The sequence below is a fragment of the Phocoena sinus genome, chromosome 5, assembly GCF_008692025.1.
Source record: "Phocoena sinus isolate mPhoSin1 chromosome 5, mPhoSin1.pri, whole genome shotgun sequence".
In the NCBI taxonomy this organism is placed as follows: Eukaryota; Metazoa; Chordata; class Mammalia; order Artiodactyla; family Phocoenidae; genus Phocoena; species Phocoena sinus.
This window is the reverse complement of record NC_045767.1, coordinates 19,832,292-19,851,555: the sequence shown is the minus strand read 5'-3', so window position 1 is coordinate 19,851,555 and position 19,264 is coordinate 19,832,292. Positions and strand designations below refer to the sequence as shown.

The 19,264-nt window shown below is 36.9% G+C and overlaps 1 protein-coding gene across 1 annotated transcript in view; it reads right to left on the bottom strand.

The window, feature by feature from the left end:
* Positions 1 to 18,337, bottom strand: part of BBS7 (Bardet-Biedl syndrome 7) — a 42,626-nt gene extending 24,289 nt beyond the window's left edge. Inside the window, 7 exon segments of the mRNA XM_032632389.1 lie at positions 1,772 to 1,888; positions 2,346 to 2,418; positions 4,865 to 5,051; positions 12,345 to 12,520; positions 13,909 to 13,971; positions 16,437 to 16,502; positions 18,111 to 18,337. Of these exon segments, the coding sequence (XP_032488280.1) occupies positions 1,772 to 1,888; positions 2,346 to 2,418; positions 4,865 to 5,051; positions 12,345 to 12,520; positions 13,909 to 13,971; positions 16,437 to 16,502; positions 18,111 to 18,146 (718 nt within the window). The 5' untranslated portion in view covers positions 18,147 to 18,337.
* Positions 18,338 to 19,264: the final 927 nt, after the last annotated feature.

The following is a 19,264-nucleotide window of genomic DNA, read 5'->3' as shown; positions in this document are numbered from 1 at the left end:
TTAAAAAAGGTAAGTGATAAGTTATCAATAAAATTGATATTATAGTAAAAAATATACCAAGTATGAATGAAAAAATATATATATCAAATCAGAGTAGGAAAAAAAAACTAGGGTAAATTAAAACAACTATAGGGCTTCCCTGGTGGCATGGTGGTTAAGAATCCGCCTGCTGATGCAGGGGACACAGGTTTGAGCCCTGGGCCAGGAAGATCCCACGTGCCGCGGAGCAACTAAGCCCAGGCGCCACAACTACTGAGCCTGCGCTCTAGAGCCCGCAAGCCACAACTACTGAGCCCACGTGCCACAACTACTGAAGCCCTCATGCCTAAAGCCAATGCTCCACACAAGAGAAGCAACAACGAGAAGCTCGCGCACCACAACAAAGAGTAGCCTCCGCTCGCCACAACTAGAGAAAGCCTGCGTGCAGCAACAAAGACTCAACACAGGCAAATATAAATAAATAAAATTTTTAAAAAACCAAAACGAAACAACTGTAACAATAACTTCCCAATTGAACTCCATGCCTCTAATTTTGACCTGCTTCCCTACAAACCCACTCTCCACAGAGTGTTTTTGTTTTAGTTTGGTAAATTAGATCACATCATACCCCCACTTACAATTTTCCAATGACACCCCACTACAGTTAGATTAAAATTCAAACCCCTTTACCAAGGCTCATGAGGACCTATGTGACTTGGCCTTACCCTACCTCTGTGACTTCATCTCATGCCATACGAACGTATTTAGCTACACTGGTCTTCCTTCTCCTCAAATGAATCGAGTTTACCTCTGCCTCAAGTCCTCTGCCTTTACTTTTTCCTCTTCCTGGACATTCTTTTCTCCTAAATCTTATACATTGTTAACACGTTTTCTTGTCAATCAGATCTCATGCTGTACTTATAAACAGCCATCCAAACCTACCAAGTCAGATATAAATTCCCCTTAGAAAGGTGTAAATTCCTTAGAAAAAAGGAATATTCCCTGACCCAACTGCACTTCTTTGCCTCATACCAAGTAGTCCCAAATTCCAATTAATTCCCTACAGCAAAAAACAAAAAATGGATTTGAGCATAGATTAATGTTATAGATAGACATTAGTCCATAAAAGCTTATCCATCCCAATTTATTATTAGCATATCTTACTTTAAAAATTATGGCAAAAGTATGATAGGCCTGCTTAATAAACAAACAGTAAATAAACCTGAGGCAGCTCTGTAAATTGCTAAGTCTGCTATACATTATGAATAAATAAAACAGAATGAACTATATAATGTAGGTTGACCTATTTATCTATCTATCTATCGAACCCACACCCTTGGAAGTGAAAGCACGGAGTCCTAACCATTGAATCACCAGGAAATTCCCAGTATATTTTATTTAATAATCACTGAAATTCAGAATCTGAATTACATCACAAACATACCTCCCGACTTCCCTGGTGGTGCAGTGGTTAAGAATCCGCCTGCCAATGCAGGGGATATGGGTTTGAGCCCTGGTCCAGGAAGATGCCACACGCTGTGGAGCAACTAAGCTAATGTGCCACAACTACTGAACCTGCACTCTAGAGCCCATGAGCCACTACTACTGAGCCCACATGCCACAACTACTGAAGCCCACGCACCTAGAGACTGTGCTCCGCAACAAGAGAAGCCACCACAATGAGAAGCCCACACACCACAACAAAGAATAGCTCCCGCTCGCCACAACTAGAGAAAGCCCACGCGCAGCAATGAAGACCCAACGCAGCCATAAATAAATAAATAAATAATACCTCCCCTCTTTTTCTCATTTCGAATTTCCCACTTATGTATTGGTTTGGATGTAGTGATCTGAATAAGCCCAAGTTTTCCATCTGACGTTCCAAACAAAAGGTCTTCTCCAGAGTCACCTAGTTATATTTAAAGTCAACATATTATATTTACCCCACAACTCACACTATTTCTTTAAAACTGAAATATTTTCAAATGTACTTCACGTAAAATGTCTTTCAAATGTCTTTCATGTAAAAATTTCATTTAAAATATTTTAAAAAGACAGATTTTAATTAATTTACTTAATTTAGAAGGATGGTTACACATTCACAGAATTTATAACCATAAGAGATAAGACCTTTCCTCATCAACTAATTTTAAGATGAGGAAACTAAAAAATTAAAGTTCAATAACACATTACTGTTAGCAACTGGCAAGTTAGAAGACAACTGTCTCTATTCCAGTTCATGTTCTTCCTACAATTTCCCATTTTCACTTAATATATAGTTAAATGATTAAAAAACCTGAAATATCTCAACTTAAATAACGTAACTCACTCCCTTATTTGATTGTCAAAAATAAAGCCCTGATTACCGCCATTTCCATTGTGTAGGGCTAAAACAGTAGGTGGGCCAGGAACTTCAATTTCATACATCACATCAGATCCCTGAAGGAGAACAAGTATTTTAAAACTAAAACAGAAGACAAATTTAAAATAATATAGGTATTCATAAATAATATCAATATTCATATAAAGAACCCTGGAATAAAACTACTGAAAAAAACTAGATTGTGAATATTAACTTCTATTTGTTAGCAATTCTGCACGTCGACTCATTTTATAATAAAAATATACATATATAAAATATAAAGAGTGAGGAAATAAATATTTCAAATATTCTCCACTTTGAATACTTTTCACTTTAGGTACTTTGTTTGCCTGAAAACTTGACACTTGAAAAATTTTGATAGGTAAATTTCCCTATCAAAACTTTCCAGGAACAAGTTGTTTCTTCTGTCCTCTCTAACTCAAGGGCTTTAACTTAGAGCACATTCAAACAGACTCAGAAACTCTGGCCTTGCCTTTGGGTATTTCTGAAAACCACTCTAATAAGAGGCAGAATGACCTGCTATTTAGATAAGAAAACAGCTAAATCCTTTTATTTGTCTTTTTTTCAATTTTGTCACTTATAATGCATAGTATTTGCATAGTATTTGTGAATAGTATTTGTGAAGTTGTTAAAGAATGAGGTAGAAGAATTAAATTCACATAGAAAAATTATGATAAATCACTCAATGAAAAAACATTGGCAAAATTACAGTAAATCTGGTATATCATTATTGTTTAAATTTTTAAATATATATAGAATATATAAGAGCCATATGCTTTATATTTTATTTAGAAAAACATTAAAAATTCACAGATATCTACATGTAACTATATAAACACAAAAGAATACACACAAAACTGTTTTAAAAAGGCTACCTTTGGGGTAACGGATTGCCTACAAAGGCAGAGGGGGAGTAGGGGAAAAGTGTGCAGGGCAGAGGAAAGACTTCAACTTTTTACTTTCCACAAATACTTAGTGATTTTTTTTTTTACAATTAGCATATGGATCTCTTGTTAAACAAAGCAGAATCCTAGAATTCAGCCAGATCAAGTTCTAAATGGGTGTGAGCCAACTCGTTAAAAGCCTTATTCAAACAATTCATATTTGAGCATAGGCTAGGGGAGAAATTAATCGTTCACCCCCCTAGAGTGAACCTTGAACATTACTTTAATTCCCCATAGAGAAAAAAAAAAAGAGAACTTCATAGAACCACTGGATTTGTTCTATAAAAGGGCTGGTGCTGAGACAGGCCATCTAACTATAAAATTCCAAAGAGTGAGATAGCCTTTGGTGGCACAGAATAAACAGGTAGACTATTTGTTCAATTGCACTATCATCCTAAATTTTGATCCAATTAATCCACTTGTTATATGTTATTTACATCTAAACTTTGTTTTATGGGTCCTGGGGTGTGTGTGTGTGTGTGTGTGTGTGTGTGTGTGAGAGAGAGAGAGAGAGAGACAGAGACAGAGACAGAGACAGAGAGAGAGAGAGAGAGAAAGAGACAGAGGGTATGTCTATTTTATTGAAAGTCACTTCCGGAATTCCCTGCTAGTCCAGTGGTTAGGACTCAGCGCTTTCACTGCCAAGGGTCTGGGTTCAATCCCTGGTCTGGGAACTAAGATCCCGCAAGCCGTGTGGTGCGGCAAAAAAAAAAAAAGTCACTTTCAAGAAGACAGTTGTAATTAGTACTACTAATAACAATGGCCTTAAGTAGTTGGTTTAGCCAATCATGGTTTTTAATAGAAATGTAAAGATAGTAAATGCTTTTTCAAATATTTACTGAGCGCTTATTCTGTTCAACATACTGTCATAAATGCTGGGTAAACTCAAATGATACAACTCTGATCTCAACTCTCTCCTGTTAAAGCCTAACACCCTCTCCCCAATCCAACTTCCTCCTTTAATTTGATTTTTTGGGAGAGGGGAGGGTGATGGAAGAAATTTTTTTAAAAAAGGGGACCTCCCTGGCGGTGTAGTGGTTGAGAGTCCACCTGCCAATGCAGGGAACACGGGTTCATGCCCCGGTCCGGGAAGATCCCACATGCGGCGGAGTGGCTAGGCCCGTGAGCCATGGCCGCTGAGCCTGTGCATCTGGAGCCTGTGCGTCCAGAGCCTGTGCTCCGCAACGGGAGAGGCCACAACAGTGAGAGGTAAGAGGCCCATGTACCATAAAAAAAAAAAAAGAAAAGCTAGGAAGGGTTCCCTATAGCAAAGGCATTAGATTCTTATTGTACTAACTCATATATTATGTGTGGGGGGGAAAATGTCCTTTCTTCCATATATGCCTCTCTAAAAACCTGTCAAAGATTTCTACACATTCGCCTCAAGTAAAAAAAAAATAAAACTTAGTTAATTAAAATATTAAAAAATTTTTTCAAGATATAATTTTAAGATATTTAAAGTAGTAGTCACTAAAGTAATTTATCTCAAGTATACACTGTTCAGCAATATTTTTTTACCTAAATTATGAAAAACTATAAAAATGCAAATAACAGCAACCTGTAAAACTCTGAGTACTCTGTCCTGGCAGGCCAACACCGGTACATCACGAAGTACTCTTTCCACTGGAAGGCAGATGACGTCATTGATTTTATCTCCAGAAAGGTAATAATGTTGGTCTTTGCAGTCACAATAATGGTTATAGATATAACTTGCACTGAGAAAAAGGTCTGAGCCAGATATGTGCCTGAGAATATTAAAAGTAATTTAAGATATCAATATAAGATTCAGGAAGCTCCTGGATTATTTTCAGAGATGAAAATAAGTTTATTTATATACAGTTTACTATCATTTTATCACAGACTCAGAGGACACTTTTTGTTTGTTTTCGTTTCCCCCACTTAATTTCTAGCCTTTTGGTAAAGCATTGATATTGAAAGCTGAAACTGAGGTTCTACAGGCCTCAGGCTTCTCAAAAATTGAGCTCAGAAGAACTGAAAACAAAGACAAGATAATGGTAATATTCATTGCCTATATCTGAAGACAATTACTATATCAAAAAGGAACTTTTCTGAATGTGTACTATGGGCCAAGCACTGTCCTAAGTGACACATGTATTAGCTCAATCCTCATAACTTTATAAACTTGGGACCATTAATATCCCTATTTAAGGAGAATAATAAAATGTTAAGTAACTTGCATAAAGGCACGGAACTAGTAGACAGTAGACTGGATTACAACTCAGTTTTTAACTCTACAGTTAGCTTTCTTACTACCACACTGAATAGAATAAGGCTATTCGAACTGAATCTACTTGAAACTAAATAACAAACAGTGGGAAAAAAGAGTTCACTAGAATTTTAACTTGAAAAAAGAAATAATAACTTCATTTGAAATTATATTTAACAAAATTTAGATAAATAATCACAACTATGGTATAATTCTTATAATGAATCAAGTTTCTACTGCGGAGCTAAAATTTTTGACAAAAATTATATACTAGTATATTATCATCACTTCTAGATAGCTATCACCACGTGGTCATAAAGAGGGTATTTATTTGACGGTTTCACCTATTTTTCCACTTCTACTCTAAGGTCTATTCAAAAAATTTTTGATACTAAAATTATTCCTTATCCTATAATGATCCTCATTGATTTTCTCTTCTTCAATTATTGTTCAAATGGCTTCACTTTGTGGCTCTGCATACAATTTCAGAAGTTCTCTTAATATAGGGCAGACAGCAGAAGCAAGAAGAACTACAATTCCGCACCCTGTGGAAGGAAAACCTCATACATAGAAAGACAGACAAAATGAAAAGGCAGAGGACTTTGTACCAGATGAAGGAACAAGAAAAACCCCAGAAAAACAACTAAATGGAGTGGAGATAGGCAACCTTCCAGAAAAAGAATTCAGAATAATGATAGTGAAGATGATCCAGGACCTTGGAAAAAGAATGGAGGCAAAGATCGAGAATATGCAAGAAATGGTTAACAAAAACCTAGAAGGATTAAAGAACAAACAAACAGAAATGAACAATACAATAAATGAAATGAAAAATACACTAGAAGGAATCAATAGCAGAATAACTGAGACAGAAGAACAGAGAAGTAACCTGGAAGACAGAATGGTGGAATTCACTGCTGTGGAACAGAATAAAGAAAAAAGAATGAAAAGAAATGAAGACAGCCTAAGAGACCACTGGGACAACATTAAACATAACAACATTCGCATTATAGGGGTTCCAGAGGAGAAGAGAGAGAGAAAGGACCAGAGAAAATATTTGAAGAGATTATAGTCGAAAACTTCCCTAACATGGGAAAGGAAATAGCCACCCAAGTCCAGGAAGCGCAGAGAGTCCTAGGCAGGATAAACCCAAGGAGAAACATGCTGAGACACATAGTAATCAAATTAGCAAAAACTAAAGACAAAGAAAACTTATTGAAAGCAACAAGGGAAAAACAACAAATAACATACAAGGGAACTCCCATAAGGTTAACAGCTGATTTCTCAGCAGAAACTCTACAGGCCAGAATGGAGTGGCACAATATATTTAAAGTGATGAAAGGGAAGAACCTACAACCCAGATTGCTCTACTCGGCAAGGATCTCATTCAGATTCGATGGAGAAATCAAAAGCTTTACAGACAAGCAAAAGCTAAGAGAATTCAGCACCACCAAACCAGCTCTACAACAAATGCTAAAAGAACTTCTCTAAGTGGGAAACACATGAGAAGAAAAGGACCTACAAAAACAAACCCATGACAATTAAGAAAATGGTATTAGGAACATACATTTCAATAATTACCTTAAACGTGAGCGGATTAAATGCTCCAACCAAAAGACACAGGTTCGCGGAATGGATACAAAAACAAGACCCATATGTGCTGCCTACAAGAGACCCACTTCAGACCTAGGAACACATACAGACAACGTGAGTGGATGGAAAAAGATATTGCATGCAAATGGAAATCAAAAAAAAGCTGGAGAAGCAATTTTCATATCAGATAAAATAGACTTTAAAATAAAGAATGTTACAAGAGACAAGGAAGGACACTACATAATGATCAAGGGATCAATCCAAGATACAACAATTATAAATATATATGCACCCAACATAGGAGCACCTCAATAGATAAGGCAACTGCTAACAGCTATAAGAGAGAAAATCGACAGTAACACAATTATAGTGGGGGACTTTAACACCTCACTTACACCAATGGACAAATCATCCAGACAGAAAATTAATAAGGAAACACAAGCTTTAACTGACACAATAGACCAGATAGATTTAATTGATTTTTATAGGACATTCTATCCAAAAACAGCAGATTACACTTTCTTCTCAAGTGCACATGGAACATTCTCCAGGATAGATCACATCGTGGGTCACAAATCAAGCCTCGGTAAATTTAAGAAAATTGAAATCATATCACGCATCTTTTCCAACCACAACGCTATGAGACCAGAAGTCAGTTACAGGGAAAAAAATGTAAAAAACACAAACACATGGAGGCTAAACAATACGTCACTAAATAACCAAGAGATCACTGACAAAATCAAAGAGGAAATCAAAAAATACCTAGAGACAAATGACAATGAAAACACGATGATCCAAAACCTATGGGATGCAGCAAAAGTAGTTCTAAGAGGGAAGTTTATAGCAATACAATCCTACCTCAAGAAACAACAAACATCTAAAATAAACAATCTAAACTTACACCTAAAAGAACTAGAGAAACAAGAACATACAAAACCCAAAGTAAGTAGAAGGAAAGAAATCATAAAGATGAGAGCAGAAATAAATGAAATAGAAAAAAACACACAATAGCAAAGATCAATAAAACTAAAAGCTGGTTCTTTGAGAAGATAAAATTTATAAACCATTAGCCAGATGCATTCAGAAAAAGAGGAGAGGACTCAAATCAATAAAATTAGAAGTGAAAAAGGAGAAGTTATAACAGACAACCATAGAAATACAAATAATCCTAAGAGAGTATACAAGTTTCTGCTGACAAGCAATGCTATGCCAATAAAATGGACAACCTGGAAGAAATGGACAAATTCTTAGAAAGGTATAACCTTCCAAGACTGAACCAGAAAGAAATAGAAAATATGAACAGACCAATCACAAGTATTGAAATTGAAACTGTGATTAAAAATCTTCCAACAAACAAACATCCAGGAACAGATGGCTTCACAGGTGAATTCTATCAAACATTTAGAGAAGAGCTAACACCCAACCTTCTCAAACTCTTCCAAAAAATTTCAGAGGAAGGAACACTCCCAAACTCATTCTATGAGGCCACCATCACCCTGATACCAAAACCAGACAAAGATACTACAAAAAAGAAAATTACAGACCAATATCACTGATGAATATAGGTGCAAAAATCCTCAACAAAATACTAGCAAACAGAATCCAACAACACATTAAAAGGATCATACACCATGATCAAGTGGAATTTATCCCAGGGATGCAAGGATTCTTCAATATACACAAATCAATCAATATGATACAGATTAACAAACTGAAGAAGAAAAACCATATGATCATCTCAATAGATGCAGAAAAAGCTTTTGACAAAATTCAACACTGATTTACGATAAAAACTCTCCAGAAAGTGGACATAGAAGGAACGTACTTCAACATAATAAAGGCCATATATGACAAACCCACAGCAAACATCATTCTCAATGGTGAAAAACTGAAAGCATTTCCTCTAAGATCGGGAACGAGACAAGGATGTCCACACTTGCCACTATTATTCAACACAGTTTTGGCAGTCCTAGTCATGGCAATCAGAGAAGAAAAAGAAATAAAAGGAATACAAATTGGAAAAGAAGTAAAACTGTCACTGTTTGCAGATGACATGATACTATACATAGAGAATCCTAAAGATGCCACCAGAAAACTACTAGAGCTAATCAATGAATTTGGTAAAGTTCCAGGATACAAAATTAATGCACACAAATCTCTTGCATTCCTATACACTAACAATGAAAGATCAGAAAGAGGAATTAAGGAAACAATCCCATTCACCACTGCAACAAAAAGAATAAAATACCTAGGAATAAAGCTACCTAAGGAGGTAAAAGACCTGTATGCAGAAAAGTATAAGACACTGATGAAAGAAATTAAAGATGCTACAAACAGATGGAGAGATATACCATGTTCATGGATTGGAAGAATCAATATTGTGAAAATGACTATACTGCCCAGGGCAACCTACAGATTCAATGCAATCCCTATCAAATTACCAGTGGCAATTTTTACAGAAATAGAACAAAAATCTTAAATTTGTATGGAGACACAAAAGACCCCGAATAGCCAAAGCAGTTTTGAGGGAAAAAAACAGAGCTGGAGGAATCACACTCCCTGATTTCAGACTATACTACAAAGCTACAGTAATCAAGACAATGTGGTACTGGCACAGAAACAGAAATATAGATCAATGGAACAGGATAGAAAACCCAGAGATAAACCCACACACCTATGGTCAACTAATCTATGACAAAGGAGGCAAGGATACACAATGGAGAAAAGACAGTCTCTTCAATAAGTGGTGCTGGGAAAACTGGACAGCTACATGTAAAGAATGAAATTAGAACACTCCTAACACCATACACAAAAATAAACTCAAAATGGATTAGAGACCTAGATGTAAGACCGGATGCTATAAAACTCTTAGAGGAAAACATAAGAAGAACACTCTTTGACATAAATCCCAGCAAGATCTTTTTTGATCCACCTCCTAGAGTAATGGAAATAAAAATGAAAACAAACAAATGGGACCTAATGAAACTTAAAAGGTTTTGCAAAGCAAAGGGAACTACAAACAAGACAAAAAGACAACCCTCAGAATGGGATAAAATATTTGCAAACGAATCAACAAAGGATTAATCTCTAAAATATATAAACAGCTCATGCAGCTCAATATTAAAAAAACAAACAACCCAACCCAAAATGGGCAGAAGACCTAAATAGACATTTCTCCAAAGAAGCATACAGATTGCCAAAAAACACATGAAAGGATGCTCAACATCACTAATTATTAGAGAAATGCAAATCAAAACTACAATGAGGTATCACCTCACACCAGTTAGAATAGCATCATCAGAAGATCTACAAACAACAAATGCTGGAGAGGGTGTGGAGAAAAGGGAACCCTCTTGCACTGTTGGTGGGAATGTAAGTTGATACAGCCACTATGAAGCACAGTATGAAGGTTCCTTAAAAAACTAAAAATAGAATTACCATATGACCCAGCAATCGCACTACTGGGCATATACCCAGAGAAAACCATAATTCAAAGAGACACATGCACCCCAATGTTCATTGCAGCACTATTTACAATAGCCAGGTCATGGAAGCAACCTAAATGCCCATCAGCAGATGAATGGATAAAGAAGATGTGGTACATATATACAATGGAATATTACTCAGCCATAAACGGAACGAAACTGGGTCATTTGTAGAGACGTGGATGGATCTAGAGACTGTCATACAGAGTGTAGTAAGTCAGAAAGAGAAAAATATCGTATGTTAACGCATATATGTGGAACCTAAAAAAATGGTACAGATGAACCATTTTGCAGGGCAGAAACAGAGACACAGATGTAGAGAACAAACGTATGGACACAAGAGGGAAAAGTGGCGGGGGGGCTGGTGGTGGTGGGATGAATTGGGAGATTGGGATTGACATATATACACTAATATGTATAAAATAGATAACTAATAAGAAACTGCTCTTTAAAATAAATAAATAATTAAAGTTTTCAATATAATTTTTATCAACTTAATGAAATTTCTAAATCTCTTACAAGATTTGAAATTTCATTTTCAAATCCATCTGCATTATAAGCAGGGAAGGATTAATGAGTGGTAATCAATTTTATAAGTGGTCAGTTTTCTTACTGAATATTTTCAAGTTCTAATCTTGTTTTCCCATGCAACCTTATCAATGTGATGATTCAGATAATAAATTTTCAAAAACTGAGTAAGAACCTTTCCATCTTACCTCTGCCCCTCCAGTAAAAACATTTAGAAACTAGCTAAAGAGACTATTCGCTGGGAAACTCCTTTCTGAATGTGGAGTATGCTAATAATTAGCTACTTTGGTTTTAGTATTTCACAATTATCACTGGCCATGCCTATCTAGAAAAGCATTTCTAGAAATGAATGATATTCTTATTAAGCACTGAAATTACTTCCACTTGCCACTGTTTAATTCTTATCTAATCTCACCAACCTAAGTTTTACAGCCAGACATCAGGACACATGCTGTGCATTATACAGAATCACACAGGATAGCTATATATTAATAGAACTCTGGATCAGTAGTTTCCAAACCAAGGTCTGGCTTCTTATATAACATGGCTGCATAGAATTCAAATGAAAAACTGTTATTTTAACCCACTCCTAATAATTCTGATTCTGCAGGTATGAGGTAGGACGAGGAATCTATTGTTTAAAGCTTCCAAGGGATTCTCCTAAGTAGCAGGTTTGAAGGACAGTGGATAGATAAACTTCAAAGCCTCTTCCAGTTCTCCATGATTCAAAAACTAAAATTTTAATTGCAAAATTTCATATAGCAGGAAGCCATTAAGGAAGCTATTTTTCACTTAGAGTCTTACCTGACTCACCTGAAATTACACCTTTTTGGTAGTCATTAACTTTGATGGCCAGGCTTTTGACAAAATGATGCTACCTCAAAATCAGAACTACCAGAGACAGCAAAGCAACAGGAACCTAAATATCTGGAGATTTTCTTTCACTTCTTTTATACTTTGATCATGAATCATAACAGAACTAACTAGTCAAAATGAAGCTATAAATAATATAAATGTCTTAAAAAGATAAGATTTCAACAACCAATTGATTTTATATTGACTCCAGGTCAAATTTAATTTCCGACTAATAAAGTATCTTTAATTATTTCCCAGATAACCTACTAAGATGTGATACTTAATCTGATGTTTGTCACCTATCCAAAATATTGTAAATGGATATGTAAAAATAAAAAAGAGAATAAACATACATAGCTTTAATGCTTTCAGTGAGGTTTGTTTCAAAAGAGAGAAACTGTTTTCCTCTCTTTGTGAAGCCTCTAATTTCAGATCCTGCAGCAATAAAAATTTTCTCCTGGGGCGTGTTAAGAACCCCTCCTAGTTCCAATCTGGCAATCTTCTGCCCAGGTAAAGTCTTGAAGACTGTCTGCAAAAATCATTGAGGAAAAAATTAAGTACACAAATTTATTCCAAGTATTTTCTTTTACCATAAAAAAATGCTGTGATTTTAAACTTACAACATATTATAGTTCTAAATAGGAACACCTTTAGATACAAATGTATCCAGTGGTCTTCTGGGTTTTTTGCTAAATATCTTCAAACTTTGCAACGTTTATTCCCCACTCACATTGCATTTCAATGACATTATTAAAATCTAAACTCTTGCAAACTCAAAGTAGGGTTCGCTAAGCAGCAGCATTAGCATCACTTACCTTATTAGAAATGCAGACTCTCAGGCTCAACCCCAGATCTACTGAATGAGAATCTGCATTTTACCAAGATTCCTCAGCTGGTTCCAGTGCACATGTTTTTATACCTCAATCATCTTTTTAAAACTAATCTCTCCTGGTTCCCTTACAATTTTATAAATTTTAGTAGTATAAATTAAGGACTGTAGAATTTACTGAAAACCTGAGCATATAACTTCATATCTCTCTATTTAATTGGAAACATTTGCATCCTTAGTTTATTCCTCGTTATCTTCTATATTATTATTGGCATCAGTTTCTTCCCTTCACCGCCAATGACTTATACACAGAGAATAAAATATCTGGAAGGATATATGAACAATGGAAACACTGAGTTTCTGATAGTTTTTACCCTCTTCATCTTTTTGCAAATTTCATATAATGTAAAATGAATATAAGAGTTCACATCTCAGACCCATCACTTGTAAACTATGATCTGGGAATATGATGACATAAAACTCACTTCCTTGGTTAGGCTATATTAAGTGGCAAAGGTGATGTGACGGTCACGTCCATGTTACACTGTTATATAAGACTCCATCTTAGCAGACTGGACAGATTTCCCTGTTGGCCTGAAGAAGCAGTTCACCATGTTGTGCGAGGGCCTGAGAGAAGAGCTCATGGCAAGGAATTGTGGTGGGCCTCAGGACGCTGAAAGCAGGCCCTGGCTTACGGACAGCAATAAAGTGGGGACCTCAGTCCAACAACAGTAAAGAACTGAATTCTTCCAACAACTACATGGGCTTGGAACAGGACCCTGAGTTCCAGAAAGAAATAGAGCCTGGCTGTACATGTGTTGCAGCCACGTGAGGCCTCGAGCTTGGACTCCTGCCCTGTGAGATAATAAATGTGTTTTGTTTTAAGCCCCTAAATTTGAGGTAACTTGTTACACAGCATAAAAAACTAATATATCACCCTAGGCTGTCAAAGATGTTTTACAAATGGCTAGCAAATGACTCTCATGCTGCCTGTAATCTCATACTCCATATGACTACTTCCCTCAACCTATTTTTCATTATGCTTTAGAAAAAATTTTAATGTAGGAGTATTCAGAAGGTACACATACCACTGCTTCTCCCTTCTTCATGCCAAAGCACATAACTACTCCATCATGATCTCCAACAACCACCTGTAACAGATTGAAGAGAATCTAAAATTACTGTTATTATGCCCTACTAACTTATATGGGGAAAACAAGATTCTCAATATATAAATTATGATTTTAAAAGTAGAGACCAGAAAATCTAGTAAAGACATCCCCACAAAAAATATCCACCAAAGAATTGTAAGAAAGGGCCAAAGAGAAGGCTATGAAGAGTTGTTATGGAAATAGCTGGCTTTCTGTTCTGTTCCTACAAGGTAAACAGAACAAGAAAATAGAGACAGAAATGACAAGGAGGCAATTTTTTTTTTTCCTTTAACTGGAGCATAAGAACATTTTAAGATTAACTTTTAAAACATTATCAGGCACTTCCCTGGTGGCGCAGTGGTTAAGAGTCAGCCTGCGAATGCAGGGGACACGGGTTCGAGCCCTGGTCCGGGAAGATCCCACATGCCACGGAGCAGCTAAGCCCGTGTGCCACAACTACTGAGCATGAGCTCTAGAGACCACAAGCCACAACTACTGAGCCCGAGTGCCACAACTACTGAAGCTTGCGCGCCTAGAGCCCATGCTCTGCAACAAGAGAAGCCACCGCAATGAGAAGCCCGCACACCGCTGCGAAGAGTAGCCTCTGCTCACCGCAACTAGAGAAAGCCCACACGCAGCAACAAAGACCCAACATAGCCAAAACTAAATAAATAAATTTATATATTAAAAAAATTATCAAAATGAGGTTGTGACAGACTTGATATTTTTAAAACTTTTTACTTTTTATTTTTATTGACGTATAGCTGATTTACCTAATTAAATTTAAAAGCTTTTGCAAAGCAAAGGAAACCATCAAAAAAACAAAAAGACAACTTATCGAATGGGAGAAAAGATTTGCAAATAATAAGACCAATAAGGGGTTAATATCCAAAATATGTAAGCAGCTCATACAACTTAACATAAAAAAAAACAAACAACCTGATTAAAAAATGGGCAGAAGACCTAAACAGACATTTTTCCAAAGAGGAAATGCAGACGGCCAACAGGCACATGAAAAGATGCTCAACACCGCTAATCATCAGGGAAATGCAAATCAAAACCACAATGAGACATCACCTCACACCAGTAAGAATGGCTATCATCAAAAAGAACACAAATAACAAATGTTGGCAAGGATGTGCTGAAAAAGGAAATCTTCATACACTGTTGGTGGGAATGAAAATTGGTGCAGCCACAGTGGAGAACAGTACGGAGGTTCCTCAAAAAACTAAAAATAGAACTACCATATGACCCAGCAATGCCACTCCTGGGTATATATCCAAAAAATCCCAAAACATGAATTCGAAAAGGTACATGCACCCTAATGTTCACAGTGGCATTATTTACAATTGCCAAGATATGGAAGGAACCTAAGCGTCCATCAACAGTTGATGGATAAAGAATACTACTCAGCCATAAAAAAGAATGAAATTTTGCCTTTTGCAACAACATGGATGGACTTGGAGGGCATTATGCTAAGTGAAATAAGTCAGACAGAGAATGACGAACTGTATGATAACATTTGTATGCAGAATCTAAAAAATACAACAAACTAGTGAATATTAAAAAAAAGTAGCAGACTCACAGATATAGAAAACAAACTACCAGTGGAGAGGGAAGGAGGAGGGGCAACACAGGAGTAGGGGATTAAGAGATACAAACTACTATGTATAAAATAAGCTAAAAGGATATATAGTATAACAGGGAATATAGCCAATATTTTATAATAACTAAATGGAATATAACCTTGAAAATTATGAATCACTACATTGTACACCTGTAACTTATATAATATTGTACACCAACTATATTTCAATAAAAATAAATAAAATGATCTTTTTAAAAAGTGTAAAAGAGTCCTGAGACCAAAAAGTTTGAGAAGTGTTGCTCTAATTGAGTGAATAAATGACAGTCAAAAATCTGTTGATTTATACTGATAAAATGTTAATATATAGGAATACTATATTTATTTTGCAGCTATTAAAATATCCTACTAGTCTACCAAGAAATTATAATTGTCTTATGGAAATCACAGGATTAATATTTCTATTAAAATAATCAATATTGTTAGTTAAATGTAAAGATTAACATCAATATATTTAATTACTCTTAAAAATATGATAAAGTTTTTAAAAAGCATTTTCTCTACAGTCTATTGTGTTTTTTTTTCTTTTTTCATATACACAATCTGGTACACACAGGGTAAGTTATTACCAGAAAAATGGAATATGGTTTTCAACTAGTTTGCTTATACTATTTACTAATTGTACATAATAATTATAATGTCCAAGAAACTTACTGTCTATAAATGTCCCTTGGTATTCTAATCTCTGTTCAAATGAAAAGAAATTCATTTCCATTTTAGCCTTGGAATTAAAAAAAAAACTTATCAATAATGAAGGAAATGTAAACCTCTCCTCTGTCAGAGCTGAAGACATATGGAGAAATCAGTATCTCTACGTTACCTTTTGTGTGGCTCTATATCTTGAAGCAGGAAGTAGCTTCATAGTCTTCTGAGAGGTCACTCCCACCTAAGGAAACACATCAGCTGCCTGGTGAGTGATTTCTGATACACTAATTTGAAGTTATTAAATCAGAGATTAAAAGGACCAGCAGATTCTAATCATAGTAAGCCTCAGTTTTTTTATTGCAATTAATTAGTGAAATGAAATAATTATTATCAGCAATGAACTTATTTTCTAATGAAATATACTACAAAAGTCAGAATACAGGAAACAATCAAAAATAGTAAAATTTATGCTATAAAGTTGTCAAGTCAAAAATAATAACGTGGCATTACTGGCAAGATACTTCACACCAAAAAAATATTTCTATAAGCCTTCTTTTACAACTTCATACACTTGTTAAAGTGTGTTTGTAATTTAAAATCTTTGGTAATAGATTATTATTGAAAATGCAACATAAAAGATTTTAGCTAAAATACCACCATGCTGATGAAGATTATTTTACAAAAGTTACAGAAGATGGAAACAGCATGGTTTGCTCAGCAGGGCACTGTCACTAGTGGTGCATGGTTAGGGGAGGAGAATGGGACCAAAGAGAGAGAAACTGGTGGAAACAACAGACAATGCAAGAATTTACATATAGTATAGGTCTATCCTTTAATTCTGTATTCTAGGGGGTAGTATTAAAGTTTAATCTGTTTAGATCCGTATTTTTGAAACATCAATCTAGCAATGATATGAAGGATGTCTTGGAGGGAGGTAAGCTGGAGGCTAGGAGCTACTTCAATTATCCAAGCAAGAGAAGATGAGGACTGAACTAGGGGTAACAGAGATGGAGGGAGCAAATGGGACAGATTCGTGAGATATTTAGGAGATAAAAGCAGCAAAATGTGGTGACCAGATGGATATGGAAGATATTAAGGTGGGAAGTACCTAGCATGACTCTCAAGGAAAGTGACAGGACAAACATTTGTACCATTAGCCAAAATAGGATTACTGAAAAAAGGAGATGGAGAAGGAGAGAAAGTCTAGGGCTGAAATATTGAGAGGCAGGGTGATGTACCAGCAAGAACACCAGCTCTGGAGTCAGAGGCTTTGTTTCAAATAGGAACTCCATCCTTTCCGCTATCATGTAAATCACCTTCTCTGAGCCCCTTGATCCTCATGTACCTACTTTAGGAATTTTTATGAGGATTAAATATGTGTACGTGTGTTAAGATCTGAGAATAAACTAGACGCTCGAAAACGGCTGTCATTGCTTTTATTATGATCTGGCTCGTGGGGTCCGGCTCACAGTAAGAAACAAGTGTCTGGCGCTCGGCAGAAGGGATTGGGTACAGATGGAGATCAGGGAGTTAGAAGCTGCAGCCGGGGAGGAGGAGAAGGGTCCCGGGGAGGAATCCGGGAGCGCATCAGGACATTCACAGCATCTTCAGGACCTGGCAGACGCCAGCACCGCGGAGGTGCGTGCTCCCTCTTTCCAAGTCCCCGTGGACCGTCACCAACAAGCCGGAGTTGCCCGTGAGCAAGGTGTCTGGAGGGTGGCACCCAGATCCGCTCCTGTGCCGCGGCGTCGCCGCCGAGACACCCCAACAGACGCCAGTGGAAGGATCGAATCCTCTCAGGGAGCGCAGCTCACCCCACGCAGCGACCGCCCCAACCCCTCAGGTTTACCTGTAAATAATCCGCTCGGTTTAAATTCAGATCCATGACGGAGGCACGGACGCGCTGGGCAGCGCCAGGCCAGGCCAGGTAGGATAGAGGCTGCGGGACCCCAGGCCTCCGAAGGGAAAAAGCTTGCTACCCCACTGAGGGCCAACGCCAACGACTCAGGGCTCAGTGGGGGATGCAAAGGCGGAGCGTCAGGGCAGCGGCGTCCTGCGTGACGTCCGTACGTTCCTGCGAGAGGGCCCCGGAAGGAAATGAAGCCCCACCCCCTCCCGACAGACCGCCCACTGACTTAACCCGCTCCAATGAGAGGCGGAGAGGAACGGAGGGCGAGCTCCAGGAGACCTGAGAAGGGTGGTTTCCAGGTAGACCGAAGACGCAGTCTTGGCTCTGCCTCCGCCACCGCCCTGAGCCCCAAGTCTTAAGTCTTTTCTGTGTAGAGCCTTGACTTGAAGCCCTGGTAGATTCTGACCTGTTTCACCGCCACTAGAAAGGATCCCTCAAAGAATTAGGTTTCACCGCCATAAGAGTTAGCTTACAGCAGCATAGGAGTTCTCAAACTTTTGGCCCTAGGACCCCTTTACAAAACTCTTATAACTATTGAGGACCCCAAAGACCTTTTGGTTATATGAATTATCTATTGATATTTACCATATTAGAAATTAGAACTAAGTTTCTAAAAATATATATTAAAAAAATGAACTCATTATATAAATATTTTAATGAAAAATAACTATTTCCAAAATAAAGAAAAGTAAAAAGACTGGCTTTGTTTGCAAATCTATTCACTGTCCACCTGAACAGTGAACAGGGGAGTCCCAGATCTACTTCTGCATACAATCTATTGGTATATGTTGTTTTTTGTTTCTTTGTTAAGTATATAAAGAAAATGTGGTCCAAACTCAAGTGGTAGTTTTTGAAAAGTTAGTTGCAATGTGGCTTCATTATACAACATCTCCAAAAGTCCATTTGTTAATGTCATCACAGATTCCATCAGAAAAGTTTTGAAGTGTTGGAAAGTTGTCAACCTCAGATGGTGGATACAAATTTTTGAAAAATTCGAATTTGTGCTTAAAAGCTTGAATTTGAAGCATTGGCAACAAATGTCAATTATTTTCCTTGAAATGATAGTTTTCCTTCTTGAATTCACAAGAAAGTGT